This window comes from Crocuta crocuta, unplaced genomic scaffold (assembly GCF_008692635.1).
Source record: "Crocuta crocuta isolate KB4526 unplaced genomic scaffold, BGI_CrCroc_1.0 scaffold156, whole genome shotgun sequence".
NCBI lineage: Eukaryota > Metazoa > Chordata > Mammalia > Carnivora > Hyaenidae > Crocuta > Crocuta crocuta.
The window spans coordinates 960,465-975,989 of record NW_027531308.1 but is presented as its reverse complement, the minus strand read 5'-3'; the positions used below and the strand labels follow the sequence as shown (position 1 = coordinate 975,989).

The window sequence follows — 15,525 nt, the reverse complement described above, 5'->3', positions numbered from 1 at the left end:
GGGGGGGGGCGGGGAAGAGAAGGGAAGACAAGCCCTTTCTCTCTTAAAGATCTATTCCAGTGGCTAGAATCATCCATTCCAGCTTCACCTAGCCACCATGGAGTCTGGGTGATGAATTCTGTAGCTGGGTGACCCCATGCCCAGCTAAAACATGGGGGTTTCTATTGTTAAGAGAAGAGGATGAATTTGGGTACCAGTGAGGTGTCTTTGCCATACTTCCCCACTCAGAGGGCTGGAAGCACGCAAGGCCTTGGGGTAACTGTGCCTGAGAGGCAGAGGCAGAAGGCTCAAGGCTGGAAGTGCTAGGCCGTTCCCCAAGTGTCCCTGTTGGATGCCGTGCCCAAGAAGTACCATGACCCACTGGACTGTCCTGAAAATACTGACTCAGGGCCATATGCATACTTCTCAGGACCCTTAGTCCATCGGTGACCTTCTCCATTCCCGTATACCCAAGGCTTCTGGTTTGAGATGTACAAGAGAAAAATGGGTTAGAAACTGCAATTCACCTGGTAGAGTTTCTTGGAAATTCCAGGACCTGTGTTCAGAGGCTCTTTGCTCCCTAAACATGAACTTTTCAAAGGAACCGAAGGAGGGGCTTTGATTAGCTTCTTAGAAGTTCGTTTATGGTGGATCTTCCAGGTTCTCCTCCCGCTGGTTGACCAGTACTTCACCAATCACCGCCTCTACTTCCTGTCATCCCCTCTAAAACCCCTCAGCAGCAGTGGCTATGCCTCCCATAAGGAGAAAGAAATGGTGGCCAGGTGAGTCAAGAAAAGACAAGGTCATAGCGCTGATGTGATTTATGTAAAAGCCCAGATTCCTGGAGACGACACGGCGAATCCTTTGGAGAAATGAACTGTGGTCTGATGATGGGTCGCACAGAGGTTTTGGTTATCCTCTTGGTTTTGAAAGTAATTATATTCATAGTTACCTGTGTATTATTTTGGCAACCAAGATAAGTGCACTGTTTGGACGTATCAGTAGGGCTTGGGAAAAATTTATATACTCAGATCAACTTTTATCCTGAAATAACATTTAGAAAAAGGCAAAGTCAATTCTGAAGCTTGGACAAGCAAACACACAACGTTGAGGAGAAACAAGATTAATGTCGGTTTCAATCCCATTCTTATCAGGCTTTTTAAGTTTAAATTTGTTTTAAGGAATCAGATCTTATGAGTCCTATTGTGGATGATCTGATATTTGAAATCTAAAGCAACATAATTCAGTTTAAATTCCTAATAGGAAAAAAAAAAAACCACGCATCCCGAACACCAGCCTCCATCCTCATTCCGCTAGGCGTAAAGTGTAGATAGATACCTCAAGGGAAATGAGAGCACAGAGGGTGCTTTATGAGCGGGCTAAAGAATGCATTCCACCATGTCTCCAGTTTTCTCCGTATGTGATTTAGAATGGCAAGGAATGGGTTAGACTTCTAAATGGCAGAGCGTTAAGGACTAACGGAAGCAATCAATTCTTTTCCCAGCAGCCATTGATGGTGAACAGCATACAGCGTACTTGAGAAAGGCCCAGCCTTAAATAGCATCATCCTTGTGACAATATGCAACCTTAGGATTTAGCTGACATTTATTAAACACAAGACCAGGCAGTGAGATCATTTTTCATGCTTACACAAATGGGCAATAACTCTGCAAATATCATCGCAAAACCTCACAGTGTTCTAAGAACTACCTGTATATGGTCTCCATTTTGCAGATAAGGACCCTGAGGTTTGGTTAGGTTCACATCAGTGACTGAGATAGTAAGTTAGGGCAAGATTGAAAGTTGTCTCTATCCACATTGAGTGCCATTTTTTCTGCAGAGTCATTACTTAATTTCACTCATTAAGAAAGGAGGAGCCCATGCTTTCAAAATGAGATATCCTGAACATCAGTAAGGGACCAAAGATTTTGTAAATACTTTGAGGATTAGCTGGTGTATTTTGTAAGAAGTTAGGGAAATGAGAGGCAAAGTGAGATACTCTGATAATCCAACAGAGGGCAGGTGTGTCTGTCTTCTTCCTCTGTTTTTGTTAGATTATTAATTCATGGAAATGTAACATTTGTTCAGCCAGGCACCATTTGTCATGGCTGGAATACAACCTGGATCTGATCAGCCTTGCAAATAGCTCTCAAATCCATCGTGTGCTTGCTGCCCTCCCACAGAAGCATGAGTGTCTGCACCAAATGCATTCCACCTCCAGACCCCTCTTGTCCACATTGCCTCACCTCTTCTTTGCCTCTTCTGTGTCTGGTGCCATTCACCAGTGCTACCACACTCTCTTCTCCTCTGTGGTCCCTTTAATTTATCACTTGCAAATTCTGAGATGGGAGGCATCTGGGGACTCTGCCCCCTCGTAACACTGGGCTAAGGGCAGTGCTTCTACTTAAATTATGGGCCCCATAGGGGACAAGAGGGGACCTTTGAGAACTTAACTGCCCTTAGCATGCTTGGGCAAGTGCTTCTGACAGCAAGGGGAGCCAGACTGGTATTAGTATCAAGCAACCCAACCATCTGCTTTAGTTAGAAAAATGTTTGTTACTTTGGGGCACCTGGGTGGCTCAGTCAATTAAGTGTCCGACTCTTGATTTAAGCTCATGTCATGATTTCACGAGTTTGTGGGTTCAAGCCCTGTGCTGACAGCCTGCTTGGAATTTTCACTGTCTGCCCCTCCCCAGCTTGTGCACATATGTGCACAGGTGTGTGTGTGTGTGTCTCAAAATAAGCCTTTTTTAAAAATGTTACTCGGCATTTGTACTGGTAATGTGTACACTTTGAAGCATTTCACTAAAAATATCTGAGTTTATCAGCCCCTAATTCTAATTCTAAAAACTAAGAGGATCTTGTGATTACTGTCTACTTACAGATGAGAAAAGTGATGCCCACAGCAGCTAAGTGGCTTCACCAAAACAGCCCAGCTAGTCATAGCAGAGTCACGGCACTCATGTCCCTCCAGGCTATCCCCCTCTACCAACTCCATGATTTTTGTTTCTATCAAATACATATCTCTTTTAAAGGACACAACAAGGGGCACCTGAGTGGCTCAGTTGGTTAAGCATCTGACTTCAGCTCAGGTCATGATCTTGCAGTTTGTGGGTTCAAGCCCTGTGTTGGGCTTTGTGGTGACAGCTCAGAGCCTGGAGTCTGCTTCATCTTCTGTGTCTCCCTCTTCCTCCCTCCGTCCATCCGCCCCCCCTCAAAAATAAATGAACATTAAAAAAAGNCTTTGTGGTGACAGCTCAGAGCCTGGAGTCTGCTTCATCTTCTGTGTCTCCCTCTTCCTCCCTCCGTCCATCCCCCCCGCCTCAAAAATAAATGAACATTAAAAATTTCTTTAAATGGACACAATGAGATGCCTGGGTGGCTCAGTCAGTTAAGTGTCCAGCTGTTGGTTTCAGCTCAGGTCATGATCTCCTCATGTTTCCTGAGTTTGAGCTCCATGTCAGGCTCTTTACTGTTAGCATGGAGCCTGCTTGGGATTCTCTGTCTCCCTTTCTCTTTCTGCCTCTTCCCTGCTCGCACACCTTCTCTCTCTCTCTCTCTCTCTCTCTCTCAAAAATAAACACACTTTAAAACAATTTTTTTGAGGTTGACACAATGAGGGGCACCTGGGTGACTCAGTCTGTTAAGCCCTGGACTTTTGATTTCAGGTCATGATCTTATGATTAGTGAAACTGAGCCCTGCATCAGCTCTGTACTGACAGCGTGGAGCCTACTTAGATTCTTACTATCTCCGCCTCTCTCTTCCTCTCTGTCNTAAATGGACACAATGAGATGCCTGGGTGGCTCAGTCAGTTAAGTGTCCAGCTGTTGGTTTCAGCTCAGGTCATGATCTCCTCATGTTTCCTGAGTTTGAGCTCCATGTCAGGCTCTTTACTGTTAGCATGGAGCCTGCTTGGGATTCTCTGTCTCCCTTTCTTTCTGCCTCTTCCCTGCTCGCACACCTTCTCTCTCTCTCTCTCTCTCTCTCAAAAATAAACACACATTTAAAACAATTTTTTTGAGGTTGACACAATGAGGGGCACCTGGGTGACTCAGTCTGTTAAGCCCTGGACTTTTGATTTCAGGTCATGATCTTATGATTAGTGAAACTGAGCCCTGCATCAGCTCTGTACTGACAGCGTGGAGCCTACTTAGATTCTTACTATCTCCGCCTCTCTCTTCCTCTCTGTCATTCTTTGTCTCTCAAAAATAAATAAATAAACATTTAAAAAAAAAGACACAGTGAGAAGAGCAGAAAAGCAGTGCGTTATTTACTTTCACACTAGCAGGCTGTCAGATTTCTGGTAGCTTATTCTGAGTTCTCTGAAGCAGTAGGCCACAGTTTCTAACTTCTTCCCACTGCAAAAATAGATGACTAACCACAGGGAAACTTGGGCTGCCATTTTCCTAGTAGACTCAGGGCATTAGTTGAAAACCATTTAACGATGAACAAGCCTGTGTTGTTACTTCCTTTTAAGTTTTTATTTAAACTCCAGTAGTGAACATACAGTGTCATATTAGTTTCCGGTGTACAGTATAGTGACTGAGCACTTTAATACATAAAGGCGAGCGAGTTTTGATCTCTGCCAGTGCTCCGATGTGTTTCTTCTCCATTTGAGCTGCCCCTGAAAAGAGACTTCTGCCCCCGTGTGGGTCGGAGAGCCCATGACAAGCTACGAGTAAGAGATTGGGAAGGACTTCAGCTCAATCTCGCCTTGGAAGCCCTTGGCCTGTATCAAGTGTTCTTATTCTCCCTTCCATTTTCGGCTCCACCAGGAAGGACTGCTTTCTCGAGGGACTACAAGGCTCTTATCTAGCTGTGCCAGTGTCAAATAGTGTCAGAGTTCTGAGCATTCTTCCCAAGAACCACTGGCAACTCAGGTCAAATTACGGCCATCGTGGGCAAGGGTTCCGTGGCATGTTCACATACATTTACGGAGCTCTTCTCTCACTGCACAGGGCTCTCTGCTAGATACCATGGAAAGTAAAGTGATAAGATACAGCTGGACCTCCCAGGGGTTCCAGGGCAGAAAAGATGGGTGAAAAGGTGGAGTCGGGTCAGAAAGCACAAAAGCATAGCAGACGGGCTTTCCTAGCTTCCCCGGGCACAGTGAGGACAGCCACTCAGGCCACAGACAAATAGAGTAAAGGAAATGACAGAGGAAAGCAGTATCCTAAAATGCTTGTGTCTAGCACAATATCCCCCCATGCCTGAACCATTAATTTTCTTCTCTTCCCACCTCCCAACTAAAGCCTCACACCCCCAGCGAAGGCTGCAAAATGATTTGCAATCCATTGCAACAGTGGGAAAAGCACGATGCCTTTCAGAACCCTCATTTACTCCTGCATGTCGTACAAATGGATGTTTCGGCACATGGGACTATATAGTAAGAGGAGGTTGGCCATAACCTCATCACTGCAAAACACTCCAGTTGTCACAGAAGGATCATTTTCTGTGGGGTGGGGGCCGCCTCCAAGGTGCCTTGGTGACTGTCCCACAAGACAGTGGGAAGCATACACTTTTCTAGTGTGGTCCAGAGGAATCTTTGAGAGGAACACCGTCCATCTTGCCCGAGGGCCATTGTATGCTCTTTGTTTTAAAGTGTGGGGGCCTGGGGTAGGGAGGGTACAAATGAGACCTTGGAGTTCTGTGCCTTTCCTACTCGCCTTCTTTTCTGCTTCAGCCTGTTCTGCAAACTTGCTGCTCTTGTGCGACACAGGATTTCCCTCTTTGGTAAGTGAAGAGAGAAGTATTGCCCAAAGCCTCACTCCTCCCTGTAATTATCCTTAACTTGCATTTTGCCTTTATTTCCATGGCCTACAGACAACCTGAGCCTGAGGACTAAGGTGTCACCTAAATTTGCCATAGAAAATTGATCTGAAGTGTGATAAATGACCTCTCTACCCCTTTAAGAGCTCAAATTTTCCACACCAATGAATGTTTTAAGCTCTGCCTCTAACATCCATCAAGTAGCGGATGTGTCAGGCCAGAGATAAATGCATTGTCCCAGCACACAGGTCTGGCACTCTGTGTGTTGGTGGTTAATTATCCCAGGCTTTGGTTTGTGCATATGGAGAAGATTGCATTTAATAGGCCAGGGGAGCCTGGGTAGCTCAGTCCGTTGAGTGTCTGACTTGGGCTCAGGTCATGATCTCAAGGTTCGTGATTTTGAGCCCTGCATTGGGCTCCTGCTGTCAAGGCAGAACCCACTTTGGATCCTCTGACCCTCTTCTTCTCTGCCCCTCCCCTGCTTGTGCTCTTTCAAAAGCTAAACATTAAAAAAAGAAGAAAGAAAGAAAGGCAGACTGAAGGGTTTGGGGAGTCACCAGTGGTATTTTTTGTTCTAGGGAGCGACTCTACTACAATGGTGAGCTGTCTTCACATCTTAGCTCAGACACTTGACACCAGGTGAGTCTGCCCAGTTTTTTCCAGTAGTTTCTCAAGACTCCCTCTCTGATCCTGTCTTCTCACTTATCGTACAGAAGAGAAGACACACCACAGCTCTGCAGGAGCCGGGGAGAAGGAGGGGGGATGAGGAAGAGATGAATCTCAGCCTGACATTAGCACTCTCCATCTTTCAGTTCGCATGATGGAGGGCCACTGTCATAGCATGTACCGTGCGCTAAAAGCTGAGCATTTGATCAATTCTTGTCTTCTCTTCCTGAGAAGTTCATCTTTCAGAAGATAAAATATATAATATAGCAAAGTGCCACTTGATACCTCACTTTCCACAGAAAGGGAAGAGCTGCCTGATGGGTGACGAGGCCACAAGCATCCTGGGAGAAGGGAACGATAACACTCTGAATCCAAAGCAGTCAAGAAGGGAGATGCAAAAGATGTGTGATAAAAAGATCAGAGGCAAGATAGGTTTGAACCCATGGCCTGAGGGTCTTGTGGGAAAGATGGCTGAAAGGGAAAGGAAGTTTTAACAAATGTATATGTAGGTTCTGGTAATACAAACATAAATGATCCAGCGGCACCTGGGTGGCTCAGCTGGTTAAGCGTCCAACTTCAGCTCAGGTCATGATCTCACAGTTTGTGAGTTTGAGCTCCTCATTGGACTCTGTGCTGACAACTCAGAGTCTGGAGCCTGCTTCAGATTCTGTCTCCTCCTCTGCCCCTCCCCCACTCACGCTCTGTCTCTCTCTCTCTCAAAAATAAAACATAGGAAAAAATTTTTAAACAATCTGCTGAGATGAAAAGGAGAAGTAGTGGGAAAGACAGGGAGCTTTCTTTAACACATTCTTTAAGCAGAACCCTTGTCAAAGTTGGGAGGACTTCCCAAAACCGTATGAGGAAAGGGTGCCTGGGTGGCTCAGTCAGTTAAGCGTCTGACTCTTGCTTTAAGCTCAGGTCATGATCTCACAGTTTGTGAGTTCAAGCCCCACATCGGGCTCTGTGCTGACAGAGCTGAGCCTGCTTGGGATTCTCTTTCTCCCTCTCTCTGCCTCTCCCCTACTTGCTCTCTCTGTATCTCTCTCAAAATAAATGAACTTAAAAAATTAAAATAAAAAAAAAAAACGTATGAGGAAGAGAGAAACCAACTAGGAGAGTGGCCACAAGATGAAAATCTACTACAAACTAAGACTGGTCATAAAAAAAAAAGTTAAGAATAATAAAAGGGGATTTTAGGGGGTCTAAACCCTAGAAGCAAGCATGGAGATATTAGGACAGCACAAGTTTGCAGCATCAGACCAAGACACCCCAGGGGACTCAAATTCTCTGCGCCTGGGATGAGGAATCTTTACTCCCAGAAGCATGTGGCCTGCTTTTGGGGGAGAGAACCCCACCCCCACTTTTTTTTTTTTTAATGCTGGGTCAACATGTTTGATAATCACTCCTGACAAAAACCCAAGACTAGAAAGTTGGGAAGATAGCTTGTGAATCCTTACAAGCTAGGAGCAAGCCTCACTGACTTCATTTCTTTGTTCTTATTTTTCTGGCTGGGGAGGATGATGATCTTGAAAATGCTGTAGATAAAAAGCATCTGTCCTTGAAGCAAGCCTGTCATAATCTTGTGATATGTTGCTGAAATAGGGAGGGGCACCTGGCTCAGTCAGTTAAGTGTCTGACTTCGGCTCAGGTCATGATTTCACAGTTCATGAGTTCGGGCCCCACATCGGACTCTGCGCTGACTGCTTAGGGCCTGGAGCCTGCTTCATTTTTTTTTTTTTTAAAGAATAGTTGTATATTTACAGAAAATAGAGGAGATCATACATAGTTAGTTCCCATCTACCACCCCCTCCACACCCACAATTGCCCTGTTAACATCTTGCAACAAACAGTATGGTATATTTGTTACAAGTATCGAGCCAATGGTGGTCCATTATTGTTCACTAAAGTACATGGCTTACACTAAAGTTTACTCTGTTGAATAGTTCTATAGGTTTTGACAAATGCACAGTGTCATGTGTGTATCTAATATTACAATATTGTACAGAATGGTTTCAGCATCTAAAAATCCCATGTGTCACCTGTTTATCCCATGCTGCCCTCAAACCTTTGGCCACCATGGATCTTTCCATGTCATATAGTTAGAGTAATGCAGCATGTAGCCTTTTCACACCCCATTCTTTAACTCAGCTATATGCATTGAAAATCTGTTCGTGTCTTTTCATGGCTTGCTATCTCATATCTTCTTATTGCTGAATAATATTCTCCTTTTGGATGTGTCACAGTTGACTTACCCATNTGTTCGTGTCTTTTCATGGCTTGCTATCTCATATCTTCTTATTGCTGAATAATATTCTCCTTTTGGATGTAACACAGTTGACTTATCCATTTACCCTTTATTTATTATTTTTATTAATTTTTTAAATTCACATCCAAGTTAGCATATAGTACAACAGTGATTTCAAGAGTAGACACCTTTTTTTATTTTTATTTTTTTACATTTATTTAGTTTTGAGAGACAGAGCATGAGCAGAGGAAGAGCAGAAAGAGAAGGAGACACAGCATCCAAAGCAGGCTCCAGGCTCTGAGCAAATATTCAGCACAGAGCCCGATGTGGGGCCCAAACCCATGAAATGTGAGATCATGACTTGAGCTGAAGTAAGATGCTTAACCAACTGAGTCACCCAGGTGCCCCAAGAGTAGATTTCTTAATGCCCCTTACCCATTTAGCCCACCCCTCTCCCACAACCCCTACCTGGAGCCTGCTTCAGATTCTGTCTCCCTCTCTCTCTCTCTTCCTCTTCCCCACTCATGCTCTCTCTCCCTCTGAAAAATAAGTAAACAGTAAAAAAATTTGTTAAGATGCTGAAATATGTAAAATAATAGTTACCTTATGAGCTTTGCTCTAATTCTAAGGTTTAGAAAGTAGTTTTAAGGGAAGGCCCCAGAGACCCATAACTAATCTCCATTCCCACAGGGCACATTTGTTTTCAGTGGTCTGATGAAGCTGTGTGTTTTAAAGAGGGCTTTCTGCACCTCTTACCTTCTCCAAGCTAGGACATCCCTAGCTAATAGAAACAAGCTGTAGCTGAGTTATTTCTTTGTTCTGAGAGGTCCTGCATCATGGGAGAGCTAATATTTCTTTCCTTATAAAAGTTGCTTATCTCATAGTGAACTGTAAGAAAAACTCACCTCTCCTTCCTTACAAGTAGACATTTACAGGAATATAGCCAGCTGGGACATCCTGTTGATAACAAGTGATCCAAATCAGTTTCTTTCTAAACTCTCCTCCACACTTCGTGAAGTGTCAGGCACTGACCCCCTGCAACAGACAACAGCGTCCAGTTGCTAGCCCCTTTTGGATTGTGTCATCCAGCTTGCCTCCTGGATGCTAACTGGTCTCTCCTCTTCCCCTGATTCTGTGCCAGTCAGGTGACTGGAGTGTCACATGCCTGCCCAGGTTAAACTGCAAGTCACCCATTTCAAGAAGGGGGTCAGCCAGAGGTTTGGATTATGCTTCTGGTTTTGAACTTCATTTGCTTACAGGACTGTCATGAAGTCAGGCTCAGAGCTAGTGAAGGCTGGGTTACGAGCTTTCTTTGAAAATGCAGCGGAAGACTTAGAGAAGACTTCGGAAAATCTGAAGCTCGGGAAGTTTACACATTCCAGAACACAGATTAAAGGCGTGTCCCAGAATATTAACTACACCACGGTGGCCCTGCTCCCCATCCTGACGTCCATCTTTGAGCATGTTGCTCAGCATCAGTTTGGGGTGGATTTACTCTGTAAGTCATATTGCCTGCTTTCTATTGTGGATTTATATGCACAGGGCTCCAGATGAGAAGGGTGTGACTCATTCCCTTGAATTAACCTTGAAGTTGAATAGAGGGGCACCAGAGTGACTCCGTCAGATAAGCATTCAGCTCTTGATTTCAGGGCAGGTCATGATCTCGCGGTTTGTGGGTTTGAGCCCTGCGCTGGGCTCTGCTCTGCTTGCGATTCTCTCTCTCCTTCTCTCTCTCTACTTGTGCATGCAGTCTCTCTCTCTCTCTCAAAACAAATAATGTTTTTTTTTTTTTTAAAAAAAAGTGGAATAGAGGGGAATGGGGTGATGGACATGGAGGTGGGTACTTGTAGGGATGAGCACTGGGTGTTATATGGAAACCAACTTGACAATAAACTATTTAAAAATAAATAAATAAATAAAATTTTAAAAAAGGAAAATAACAAAATACTTCCATGAATTTGTATATTATATGTTAGTCTATGAAAACGTGCAAATGTAGAGATTTTATAATTAGAAAGGCGTGCATTTATGCAACTTAAAAATAAATTTTATGAAATTTGTTTTAAAAAAAGTGTAATAGAGAATTATTCCATATTTTTTTCTTCTTAGGTTTAAAAGTGGAGGAATAGATACTTAGAAGAGCAGAAATCCTCCAATTTAAGTATATAATATTTCATCTTTTCCCACTATTATTCAGGACTAGAATTTTCCACCCACTAGCTTTGCTGTCAGCCGCTGTGTTCCTACTTAATTTGAAAAGGTTATCTGAGTAATCCAGTAGGGGATATAGGTTTGCTCCCAGGGTTTTTCAGATACCAATTTTCCTGTTAAGAAGCCCTAATTTATTCATTGGATACCAGGAGCAAAGGAAAGCTGCTAACATTTCATTATGTGAGCCTTCAGCAGAAGACCATAGTCAGTTGGTTTTATTTCAGTTTGCATTTCGTACCACATATAGCCCCCTAGTGCAAATATTCTGCCACTGAGCTTCAGTTTCACACTTTAAATGTTGCCACATGATTTAATTCAATTTAACCAGTTGTCGATAGCTGAGGCTGTGACTTCTATATCCCTGAACAACTGAAAATCAGTTTTTTCCATGGAGGAGGGCAAAGGAATGGGGGAACATCCAAACTCATTATTTCACGTCATGGAAACAATGCATTTCCTTGTTGAAAATTTAAAATTAAATTAGGTCTCATTGTGCTCAATTATGAGCCTTGGTATGAGTTCCAGGCATTGAAGGAGCATGGAGCCTATAGATTAAGCTCTGTGGACTCCTAAATGGAACATATCCTTCCCTTAGGAAACATGGAAAATCATATCATTGAACTGTTTTTTTGAAAAACGTCCATCAAAGAACTTGGGACAGGTGGACATGAGAAACGTTGCTCTATCTCTAAAGAGGTCAGGATGATCTGCATACCTTCCTAGGAAATTAACAAAAGGCTCATTAAAACTTGAGACTGCTTGCATTCTTCCTTTTCAAGGAAGGAAATATTACTACACATAAAATTTACCCATAATGTCTCCTTCAGGTGGGGGGNNCAGATCTCCTTGGTCAAATGATTTCTTTCCCTGGAAGCAGTGTGATTCCTATCAAAAGCCCACAAAGGACCTGGGATGGCTCAATGGAAGTATTCTCATGTCGCTGGGTTCTTCCTCAGTTCAGTAGCTACCGTTTGGTAGAAAGGGCTCTATCGTGTGTTGGGGGGCCAGGGCCAGGGATGGGGGTACAAATGCATGCGCTTTAGCTCTTGGGTGATGCCAGCACATTTTTTCTGTTGGTGGACCCTCTCCATATGCCAGAGGTGAAGAGCTGGGATTGAAGCGCGGTAATGACTGCTGTTTTTGGTTCTTTTCAGTAGGAGATGTGCAGATTTCATGCTACCACATCCTCTGCAGCCTCTACTCCCTTGGGACCGGAAAGAACATCTACGTTGAAAGGTAATTAGTGAACAAAAGAGGCTGACACATTCAGGGCTTAGAAAAGTGTTACTTAACAGGCTTGAAACACTTAATAGCATCTTTTTAATACAGCCAAGTCGAAATGCTCATGGAAATGGAATGGAGATTTTAAGCCTAGGCCATTCAGTGTTTATGGAAATATTAAGAAGTGTAGTAAGGCTTTTGAGATTTATGACCTCTGTGGAGACTTGTTAAAAAGAGACTCACAGGCCAAAATTGGTATTACTTGGGCCAGGCCAAATCACCAAAAAGGGCATACTGCCTAAATCAATTGCAGTTTCAACCTCCTACAGAAATATAAATCTTAACCTGTAAGTCGGGAATTTTCTGATAGGCGCCGTTGAGGTAATCTGTCACAGGGGCCCTCTCCATACCCTAAAGGAGGATGAGATAAACTGCATGTTAAGACCCTCTGCTCTTCCCCCTAAGGGAAACCTGGAACAGTCTTCTGTCTTTTGCTTCTAATTTTCTTGTCCCATCCTTCTTCCTATAAAAACTGTCCATTTTGTACCATCTCCTCCAAGCATCCTCCTACTTGTTAGCTGGGATGTTGCTGGATTCATGATTCACTTAAAGCCAATGAGATCTTCAGATCGACTCTTTGAATTCTGTTTTGTTTTGTTTTGTTTTTTTGTGACAGATAGCTAGTAAATGTATGTGACTGGAGAAGCAATACTGTAAAGCCAAGCTAAATCCTGTGCTAGTGACCAAAAAACGCTGAAGAGATGTCTATTTCTTCATAATCACCGCTTCCAAATAGCTTCCAGAGTTCCTGTGGTTAAAGCTCCCAGAAAAGCTCAAGGGACATGAGGCCATTACTTGAGTGTTTAATGAGTTTCTATTGGATACAACCCTGGACCTTTACCGTTCGTGGCTGTCAGATTAGCTATACTTTTAAACAAGTGCACATTTCAGTAGCAGAAATGCTATTTAGAAATCTTGAATCTAAATAAGCTGATCTGCAGAGATACTGAGGTTCCTGTATCCTGCCCGGAGCAGTGGAGGCCTTTGGTGACGCATCCCCCACCCCAGTTTTTAGCATTAAATGCTATGTGTTGTGTTGTTCTGTTTAAAATCATAGAGAAGTTCAGAAGGATCAACACAGTATTAACCAAACTCTTGACTTAGTCTTAGAAGAGTTTGTTTCCTTTCAAACACGCACTGTCACATCATGCACTAGTGACAAAAAAAAAAATGTTGAAGAAATGTTTATCTTCATAATCTCAGCTTTCACATAGAGTCCAAAGTTCAAGAAATTAGTTGAAGAACTAATGACCATTTATTTTTATTATGATTTTCATTCTTAGTTGCATAGCTTTCCGTATGGTTTTAGAGAAGCCATGCATAGTTTTGTTCTGAATAGGACCTAGGCAGACAAAAGCTTTAACCATATTTTATACCTAGTCAAAAAGAGAATTAAAAAAAAAAACTTTCCATTTAATACTGAATTTCACCTTAGGGAAAGTATCTTTAATTCTTTCTTCCATTGAGAATTTATAAATATTTTCCCAACACTTTCTTATTCTCTCTTGATACAAGTGTGCATACACACAGCTGTCTGTGTTCGTGTTTCTTTGTACACCTTTTTGAAAAGCTTGTGCATTATTCTCTTGCAAAAAGTCAACTCTGAAATGTCAGGCCAGAAAAACGCTGCTTTTCATGAAGTTTTATACTTGATTACAGTTTGATTGCACATCTTGCACCTTCCAGCCTTGTGAATATCGGTGTCTAACTGTTATTCTACCAACTCCATGTTGGTAGAAGCCCCTCCTGGAGGAAGACCCTAGATCAAAGCTGCCCCCCTTCCTCTCAGTTAGTGGAGCAGCTAAGGAGTTAAACATTTAAAATCCTAGAGTTGTGATGCCATCACCACTAATGACTGTTTCGTTGTTGTTTTTTTTACATCGTGAACGTAAGACATACTTGTTCAAAAAAAATCAAACAGTACTGAGTATATAAAGGTAAAAGTCAACTGTTTTTCTTACCCCAGACCACCTTCCCCACTACACACACACACACGGATCCAATTCCCAGAGAAAAGCACTGTCCACAGTTTGGTGTTTGGCATCCCAGAGATGTTCTTCACGTGTCCATTCTTACACATGTGGGATCATAATTTCCATACTGCTTCTCAACTTTGTCCTGTTGGATGAAGCTAACCATTGAATTCCCAACTCCTATTTTTAGATTTATCATTTAGATAAAATAATCATTAACTTTCTACCTTTAAAAGGTAGGCAAATTTAGTACACTTACATCCCTATTTCCCATCCTTTCTACCTTTTTTGCTATATAATTTCTCATATGTATATGCTATTCTAGGAAAAATATTCCCTGAGGTGTTTACCTTAGTTTGTATTTAAATGATTCCTTGAAGAGCCAGTCCTTTTGAAACATGACTTTCCCATTCCTAAATTTTTATTTTGGTTTTTGTCTCTTGGTTGGCCTGTTTCATCATTAAGTACTTATTTCTGTAAGAGCTCTTAGATAGCCTTGAAATCTTTGCACATTTTGGAACACTACCCTTTGACTTTGTGAACAGTTTTTGTGGTATAAGATCCCTGAGTCATAATTTTTTTTCCCTCAGAAGTGTGTTGATTTTGCTTCTTTGTATTATGACCATGTTCCCTGAACCGAGTGATTTATCAACTTACATGTGACTTTGCAGTGGGAGGGGAGAAGTCGGCTGTTCATTGGATTCTTTCTTGAGCCTGGAAGCCCATTAAATTCCTCTAAGATGTTCCAGGATGTGTTTTTCTAGATCAGTCCCCTCTGCTTCTCCTCAGAACTGGGTCTTCCATTACTTACAAATTTTTCACTTTATTATATAATTGTAGGGAGGTTTTTCCTAGCTATTATTCAGGAAGAGATTGTGTGTATTTACTGGCTTTTTCCTTAACCTTCTACATTTCTCATTTTCTCCCAAGTAACTTTGAGCTAGTTGCTCTTTCCTGGTTTGTGGTTATAAGATATTTCTCAAACTTTCTCCATGTTCCTAACTCGCTTTACTTCACATGAAGTGAAAGAACGTATGGGAGAAGAAATCCCATATAGCCTCAAATCTGACAAACCAGCTCAGGACTCTTTCTCATTATGCCCACAGTGTCTTTAGCTCCAGAGTGCATCCACTCCTAGCCTTTGGTGTCTTCCCACCCCCAACAAAAGTAAAGTAAGTGGCCCAGGTATGAGGTCGCAGGTAAAATTGTTAGTGTACCTATAGACATAGGACTTTGTGTAGTCATTTAATGTATAACACTCATTCTATATAGTAGCAGATCTGGGTCAGCAGCCCCAGAACAGGTTACTTCTCACTCTTCCACTCTCCTTCCCCTCCAGTGGCTTCTCCAGGCTAGGAGCCCAGGTCACAGGGATGGCAGGTGGCACGTATACTTCTTCC

The 15,525-nt window shown here is 42.7% G+C and overlaps 1 protein-coding gene across 1 annotated transcript in view; it reads left to right on the top strand.

Annotated features, from left to right (window-relative positions):
* RYR3 (ryanodine receptor 3) overlaps positions 1–15,525 on the top strand; it is a 373,605-nt gene that overhangs the window by 276,983 nt on the left and 81,097 nt on the right. Inside the window, exons 60-64 of the mRNA XM_077771636.1 lie at positions 640–761; positions 5,664–5,713; positions 6,328–6,388; positions 9,920–10,158; positions 12,026–12,107. Coding sequence (XP_077627762.1) covers positions 640–761; positions 5,664–5,713; positions 6,328–6,388; positions 9,920–10,158; positions 12,026–12,107 — 554 coding nt within the window. The remainder of the gene's footprint in view (positions 1–639; positions 762–5,663; positions 5,714–6,327; positions 6,389–9,919; positions 10,159–12,025; positions 12,108–15,525) is intronic.